At 35.2% G+C, this 8,830-nt stretch overlaps 1 protein-coding gene across 4 annotated transcripts in view; it reads left to right on the forward strand.

Moving 5' to 3' along the window:
* The window catches only part of ARNT (aryl hydrocarbon receptor nuclear translocator), a 90,663-nt gene that overhangs the window by 65,895 nt on the left and 15,938 nt on the right, over nucleotides 1-8,830 (forward strand). For all 4 annotated transcript variants that reach the window (XM_045295655.1, XM_045295656.1, XM_045295657.1 and 1 more), the window contains 2 exons: nucleotides 1,947-2,021; nucleotides 4,309-4,460. In XM_045295655.1, coding sequence (XP_045151590.1) covers nucleotides 1,947-2,021; nucleotides 4,309-4,460 — 227 coding nt within the window. The remainder of the gene's footprint in view (nucleotides 1-1,946; nucleotides 2,022-4,308; nucleotides 4,461-8,830) is intronic.

The following is an 8,830-nucleotide window of genomic DNA, read 5'->3' on the forward strand; positions in this document are numbered from 1 at the left end:
TCCAGTTGCCTACAGATGGATCTTGGGTCCCCACTCCACACGCCCCCTCATTCACAATGATTTGATTTTTTGTTCTTTGATACCTGATACCTGATCTCTTCAACACCTCGTGATCACACAGGCTGGTGTGCTTCTTCAGTGTGGGCTTTGTTGCTTCTGAGCTAGATGGCCACTTGTTTACCTTCAAGCCTTTAAGACCCCGGACGATATACTTTTTGATAGCCGGGTACCATCAGCTTTCTTCACCACATATATAATGAACTCTTAGGACTTATTAAGTCAGACAACCCATAAAAATAGCACACAGATTTGAGTAGACATTTCACCAAAGGAGAAATACAAATGGCTAATAAGCACATGAAAAGATGTTCAACTTCATTAGTCATTAGGAAGATCAAATCAAAACCACAATGAGATAAAACTATCTATACCCATTACAATGGCTGTAATAAAAAAGATTGATGGTACCAGTGCTGAAAATTGATGAAAATGTGGAAAACCCTCATACATTACTGACAAATAAGTTAAATGGACTAGAGAAACAAATTCATAGATACTCATACGTGTATAAGAAAGAGCTTTTATAAGCAAGAGGAAATAATTATTGAGAAAATGTCCCAGCCCAGTCCAGATCAAGTTTATAAGTCCGATATTAGTCCATATGTCCGATACCAATCTTTAAAGTCCTCTTCAGACTCACAAAACACATGAAATGATGCCAAATGCGAAAACATTACAGGTCAGTGGGTAGAAAGTCTTGTGGATCCAGTGGCGGTATAAGCATCTCAGTGCTGGCCAGGTTTCTCTGTGGCTCCTCCAGCTCAGGGCACTAGTCAATAGCTCCATGTGTCTTCTCAGCTGGAATGTCTCCCAAGGGAGTCAGCTCATGTCCTGCTTCCAGGGAGCTATTTATCTCCTTAGTGCCTCCAAATGAGGTCATCAAACTGCGACCTGATTGACAGGCTAAACTCCACCCCTTCGCTCATAGTCTCAAACTGACAGATTATGTTAACCACCACAGCCACTTTGGAAGAACAATCGATTTTATTTAAAAGTTAAATGTACACTTAATCTAGATTTAGTATTCCTACTGCTGAGTATCTACCCAAGAAAAATAAATATTTGTGCACAAATCTTCATTGCAATGTCCTGTATTCAAAAAAACCCCAAACTTACTACTGTTTAATCAATTCCGACTCATCCTGACCCTGTAAGACGGAATAGAACTGTCCCTGTTGGTTTTTGAGACTATAACTCGTTATAGAAAGCTTCATCTTTCTCCCTTGCAGTTAGCAGCTCAACGTATAACCCACTCTGCCACCACGGCTCTTTGTATCCTATAGTTTAAATGTGAATTGATACATAAATATACTAAATTGTGGCATATTTATGCTAGAATACTGCGGAACAATAAAAAAAACTACTTGTCATAGTTGAGCTTCAACAATATGCTAAGTGAAAAAGGACATAAGATACTTTATATTACGTAATTCTATTTATGTGAAATTTCTGAAAGAGGCAGAAAGCAGATCAGTGGTTGGCGAGGTCAGGGTGCAGGGATAAACTATAAGTTAGGTTTAAGAGAACTTTTAGAGACAATAAATGTATTCCAAAACTGGATTTTAGTATAGGACAACTATACAATTTTTCTAGAAATCAAATGATGTATTTAGAAGGAGTGAAAATTATATGTGAATTATACCTCGAATTGTAAAGAAATAGTTATAATATTTTAATGTATAAATAAATGTATAATATTCTGAAATAGAAAAATTCTGTAGAGACTAGTGACTTAGTAGAGTTTGTCTTTTTTATTTGTTCCTCTACATTTTTTTATAATACTAATATATTGGCAGGAGAAATAAACTCTAAATCCCTCACTGATCGGCTAAAAAAATTAGATATCTATCCAAGTGTAATATTTTATCCATTTTTCTTCCTGTTAGGAGCTTTTAGGAAAGAATATTGTGGAATTCTGTCATCCGGAAGATCAACAGCTTCTTAGAGACAGCTTTCAACAGGTAACTTCTCCTGGTGTGGATCTAAATAAATATTTATGTCTGTTTATTGCATTTATTACACAGATATTTATTGACCACTGATTGATTAAACTCTCTGTCAGGCACTATAGTTTTACATTTTTAAGTACTTAACCTGTATTTTTAAGTAACAGAAAAGGACTAATACTTTGAAAGTGGATCATGTACAAGGTATTCCAAAGCTATGAGCTCTAGTCAGTGGTTGAGGGCATGGCAGCTAATTGTAAAGTTTGAACCCAGAAGCGATGGTGAAGAGATGTGCAGTTTGCGTCTGTAAAGATTACAGCCCTTGGAAACCCTACTGGGCAATTCTACTCTGTCTTAAAGGGTTGCTGAGTCAGATTTGACTCAATAGCAATGGAGTTTAGAGGTCACTATCTTGTATCCAACTAGCTGTGTCCAGAATGTTGTCTTTAAGCAATTTTTCCAGGTTTTTAGTTGAGCTATTTATAGTAGTAAAAAAATTTCTTTAGGGAGTTCTTTTATAGATAAGAAAGAGATGATTTAAAAAAAAATTTTTTTTTTAATTAAAAGATCGTTTTATTTGGGGCTCTTACAGCTCTTATAAAAATTCATACATATATCAAGAAAGAGATGATTCTTAATTGTAATTTTTAGACCCTAGCTCCTAGGTATATCTGATATAAGATAGATTTGGCTTTTGTAGTAGCAGTTCATTACAAGTAATTATCTTGATCCTCAATGATGTACATACTGATACAATAGATCCAATAATAGTACTTAATTTAGAAGGTAGTTAGAAAGTTTAAATAAAATAATGCACATAAAGCATTTGCCTAATTTAAAAATAAATGCTAGTTGCTAATATTATTGCTGTTCTGATGTTATAGAGGGAGAATCAATGTTGTATTTTCTATTCCCGAGACTAGAAACTAAAATAATCTAATACTACTTTCTTTAAAAAAGAGAAAAAGTAATATAAGATGAAAAACAAATCTAGGTTTGCTATGGAAATCTCCATGTGTGTTGTAAAATAAAAATTATCTGGTTTTGGGGGGAAAGGCAGGATAAAGTGCCACATAAGCTATATGAAGGTAAGTCAAAAAGTATTGCTGCTAGGATTCTAGTTCATATTTATGTACATATTTATTTCAAACAAAACATTTTTAAACATGTCACTGTATTAGGCTAATGGCTACAGACCAGTTCTCTTAGTAATACACTTGCTTTAGTCTCATTAGGGTGCCATCAAATGAAAGATCCAGTTAAAACTGTCTTCTGAGGGGATCTACTGGATCAGTTCAATTCAAGGTAGGGAGGTCAGCTCAGAGGGTATGACTGTTATGGGAGATCTCAAAGAGGTAATCTTGCTAGATTTTCTTAAACAACACAGGATGATCATAGAACCTTATTATGAAGAAATTTTAAGAAAATAAAAACAATGTTGGTGAAAATTATCATAAAGTTGTGCCAAGGAATTTTTTCCCATATTGACAGTGCACCTGCAGATTCTTAGGAAGTAGCAGTGACTGTCCTAGAAGAATTTCATTGGGAAATCTGACTTCATGCACTCTATATGCCTGATCTTGACCCTTCAAACTTGTTTTGTTTTCAAAACTTAAAGAACATTTAAAGGAACCAGATCTAAGTGCTTTGAGAAGACTAAAACTGCTGTCTTGTGTAAGTCAAAGAGCACAGGATTGTATAGAAAAGGGTTAGAGAGATGGAAACACCATCTTCAGTGTGTTTAGAATTCCAGATGGAGAATATGTCAAGAAAAAAATCACTTCAAATAAACAAACAAATAACATACATAAATATACACACATACAATAATAAATTAATGAACCTAATACATTGAGAAAGTTGCATTTTAAGAAAACCTCTTTATATTTTGATGTTTAATTAGTGTCTGATTTTATAGCAATACTTTTTGACTCATTTTCATATTCTGTGTTTTTAAACTTAAAATTTCTAGTATAGACTTGTAAAGCTAGCTTAGTCTATCCTTTACTTTGCAAGGAAATTGCGGAAGCAGTCTTCTCTCTGCTAGAAATTACTAATATTCTTGTTTGTCTTACTGGAGTGGTCAGGTAGCTAGGAACTTTGGGAAGAAACTTACACAGTAGATTTCCTCGTTATTTAATCACTTTTCCTCCCTGTTATATTGTTAGTAAAATTGAAAGAGGCTGGTGCTTAGAGGACAGTGAGATGAGAGTCAGGATTGTAGAAATGGGATTTTAAATTTTTATTATTTTATAAAGAAAAATTTCTGTGCATTTCACTGATGGCATGACGAATTTTTCAGGTGGTGAAATTAAAAGGCCAGGTGCTGTCTGTCATGTTCCGGTTCCGATCTAAGAACCGAGAATGGCTCTGGATGAGAACCAGCTCCTTTACTTTCCAGAACCCGTACTCAGATGAGATTGAGTACATCATATGTACCAACACCAGTGTGAAGTATGTACTATGAAGGCCTTTTCTAGTGTTGGGATTTCTCAGGGGCCAAATCTGCTTAGCCTTATCAAGTTATTTCCTCCTCTACTCTTCCAGCATCAAACCTCATCTTCAACTTCTTAGAGGATTTGTGTATTTGATCCAGATACTATCAGATTTTAACAAACAATACTTTAGCAACTAAGTTTTGAGATATGAAGAGCTTATTACGAGTATTTCAGTTTTATTTATTAGCAATTTGGGGGAATATGTTTATTTTTTAATACCAATTTTTTTATTGCTCTAGTTTAGCAGAATTTTTCTCTAGAACAGGGTCTGCCAACTCTTTCTTTGAAAGACTAGTTAGTAAATTTTTTTCTAGGCTTTGGGAGCTATTATGGTCTTTATTGTAACTTCTCAATTCTGCTATTTTAGCACAAAAGCTGACATAGATATATGAGTGAACACGGCTGTATTCCAGTAAATGTTTATCTTAAAAAATAAGCTGTGATTTAGATTTGGCTTAATGGGCCAAATTTGCCTATCTTAATTTTAAAGTATAGCTACATTGCAATCTGTTAGTTTTTGGTTCTTTCTTCCATAAATCTTTTCTACTTGAACTTGCTTTCTCAACTTGCTTTTTTAAAATTTTATAAAACTGCTTTATTGTGATATATCTCACTTGCCATACAGTTGACCCATTTAAAGTACATGATTCAATGCAACCATTACCACAGTCTTCATTTCACAACATTTTCCTTTTCCTTTAGAAGACATCCTGTGTCTATTAACAATCAATTTTCATTTTCATCCTTATCTCTTAGCAACCATTAACCTAGTCTTGCTATTACTTTGCCTGTTTCAGACACTTCACAGAAAAGGAATCATGTAGTACATTGCTTCCTGTGATTGGCATCTTTCATTTAGCATGTTCCTAAGGGGCATTTATTTTCATTGATCAATAATATTCCACTGTATGCATAAACCATATTTCATTTACTAATTAGTTGAACATTTGATGGGGTTTTTTTGCAATTGTGAATAATGCTACTATAATAATTTCTGTTGAGTTTTTGTTTAGATTTATGCTAACTCTGTGTTGATCACTTTTGAGGATCTGCCGTGCTATTTTCTAATGTAACTGCATCATTTTACATTTCTACTGTCAATGAGTAAGATTCTTCCACATCATTGGCAATACTTGCTATCGCCTATGTTTTTTAATCTAGTCATCCTAATGAGTATAATGTACTCTGTATTGGCCTTGGAACCTATCTCTATAAAATCAAATTATGAATAATGAGCAAAGATGAACAGTATTCAATGACAAAATTAAATCTGTGTCCTCCAATTCCATTTTTAGGCCATGTAAAATTTAATTTTCTGGTAACAGTTGATTATAAAATAATGAATTTAAAAAATAATAATGAATTGAGTTAGAATACTACCAGCTTCTCTTAAGTCTCAATTGTATGGTCATGGTCTTTTTTTTTCCAATCATTTTATTGGGGGCTCATACAATTCTTATCACAATCCATACATACATCCATTGTGTCAAGCACATTTGTACATTTGTTGCCCTCATCATTCTCAAAACATTTGCTTTCTACTTGAGCCCTACATTTATGTTTTTACAACTTTATATTACACAACACTGTTTTTGTTTCTATTTAAAATATTTTAAATTTAAAAGGACTCACATTTCTGAAAATGTGTCATTGTTGTTAAGTGCCATTGAGTCAGTTGTGACCCACAGAGATCCTATGCACAACAGAACGAAACACTGACCAGTCCTGCACCATTTTGATAATTGTTCTCATGCTCTAGACCATTGTTGCAACCACAGTGTCAGTCCAGCTTATTGAGGGCCTCCCTGTTTTGTTCTGCCCCTCTACTGTACCAAACATGATGTCCTTCTCGAGGCACAGGTCTCTCCTGACAACGTGTCCAAAGTATGTAAGATGAAGTCTTGCCACACTTGCCTCTAAGGAGCAGTCTGGCCATACTTCTTCCAAGAATGGTTTGTCTTTTTACTAGTCCGTGGTACTTTAAATACCCTTCTCCAGCACCACAATTCACATGCATGGATTCTTCTTCTATCTTCCGTATTTACTACCTAACTTTCACATGCACATGAGAGAATGAAGACCATGGCTTGGGTCAGGCACACCTTTAGTCCTCAGCAACATCCTTACTTTTCATTACTCTAAAGAGGTCTTGTGCAGCAGATTTAGCTAGTGCAGCACATCTTCTGTTCTCTTAACTGCTGCTTCCATGAGCATTTGATTGTGAATCCAAGCAAGACAAATCCTTACAACTTCAACCTTTTCTCCATTTATCATGTTACCCATTGGTCCAGTTGTGCAGTTTTGGTCTTCCTTAACACTGAGTTGTATGTAATCCATCCTGATGGCTACAATCCTTGATTTTCATCAAATCTTTCAAGTCTTCCTCGCTTTCAGTAAGCAGTGTTGTGTCATCTGCATATCCCAATTTGTTAATAAGCCTTCCTCCACTCCTGATGTCACATTCTTCATAAAATCCAACTTCTCTGATTATTTGCCCAGCAAACAGTTTTTAAAAGTATTGTGAGAGGCTATAACCCTTTCACACACCTTTCCTGATTTTAAGCCATGTAGTAGTCCCTTGTTCTGTTCTTACAACTGCCTCTTGATCCATGGACAGATTCTTTGTGAGCACAATGAAGTGTTCTGGAGTTCCTATTCTTCTCAAGGTTACCCATAGATTGTTATGATCCACACAGCCGAATGTCTTGGCTTAGTTAATGTTCTAGTTATATAATCTGTTGTCAGTTTGAGAGGATTTCTCTAGTCTAACTGGACTTACACAGTCAATAAAACACAAGTAGACATCTTTCTAGTATTCTCTGCTTTCAGCCAAGATCCATCACAAATACTCAATAATATTCCTTGTTCCATGTTCTATTCTGAATCTGGCCTGAACATCTGGCAGCTCCCTATAAATAGACTGCTGCAACCATTGTTGGATAATTTTCACCAAAAATTTACAGGCATATGATATCAGTACTGTTGTTCTATTGTTTGAGCATTCTGTGGGGTCATATTTCTTTGGAATGATGGCTACAAATAACGGTTCTCTTCTAGTCAGTTAGTCAGGTAGCTGTCTTCTAGTTTTCTTGGCATAAACAAGTAAGTGCTTCTGGTGCTTTATCAGTTTGTTGAAATATTCCATTATTTCCTGGAGGCTTGTTTTTGGCTAATGCTTTCAGGGCAGTTTGAATTTCTTCCTGAGCACCATTGGTTCTTGTTCATATGCTACCTCCTGAAATAGTGGAATATTGACTAGTTCTTTTTGCTACAGTGACTCTGTATATTCTTTCCATCTTTGTTTGATGCTTTCTGCATTATTCAATGTTTTGCTCCTAGAATCTTTCAATATTGCAACTTGAGGCTTGAATTTTTTCCTGGGCTCTTTCAGTTTCAATATTCTGAGTGTGTTCTTCCCTTTTGGTTTTCTAATTCAAAAGTTTTTGTTCCAACTCTTTGACTTCATCCTTTCTTCCATTTGCTTTAGCTACTCTAAGATTAAGAGCAGGCTTCAGTCTCTTCTGACATATACTTTGACCTTTTTTTCCTTTCCTGTCTTTTTAATGACGTTTTGCTTTCTTCTTGAATGATGGTCTAGATGCCCTCCCACAGCTCATCAGGTCTTCTATCATTAGTGTTCAATGCTTCAAATTTGTTCTTGAGATGTTATTGAAATTCAGATGGGATAGATTCAGTGTTGTATTTTGGCTCTGGTGAACTTGTTTCAATTTTCTTCAGCTTTATCCTGAACTTAACAGATGAGCAATTGTGGTCTTTTCCACAGTCAGCCTCTGGTCTGTTTTTAGCTGCTGACATTAAGCTTCTCCTTCATGTCTTCCCACAGTTGTAGGCAATTTGATTTCTGTGTATTACATCTGGGGAAGTGATAAAAGGTATTAGCTATAAACAATTGGGTTTGCTAAATTCTAGGTGATCTTTAGTTTCATTTTTATCACTAAGACTGTTTTCCCATCTACTGTACCTTCCTCTGTCTCTGCTTTTGCATACCAACTGCTAATGATTATCAGTGCATCTTGAAGGCATGTTTGATCAATTTCTGACAGAAGTTGTTGGTAGAATCCTTCAATTTCTTCACCTCTACCATTTGTGGTTGGTGCTTAAATTTGAATAATAGTTGTACTTATTTGATTTCCTCGAAGACTGATAGATATAATCCTATCACAGACATCATTGTAGTTCATGATAGATTTTTTTAAATCATTTTATTGGGGCTCATACAACTCTTAGCACAATCCATACATACATCAGTTGTGCACAGCACACTTATACATTTGTTGCCCTCATCATTCTCAAAATTTGCTTTCC

Source organism: Echinops telfairi, unplaced genomic scaffold (genome assembly GCF_000313985.2).
Source record: "Echinops telfairi isolate 266 unplaced genomic scaffold, ASM31398v2 ScPeMD7_5805;HRSCAF=6673, whole genome shotgun sequence".
In the NCBI taxonomy this organism is placed as follows: Eukaryota; Metazoa; Chordata; class Mammalia; order Afrosoricida; family Tenrecidae; genus Echinops; species Echinops telfairi.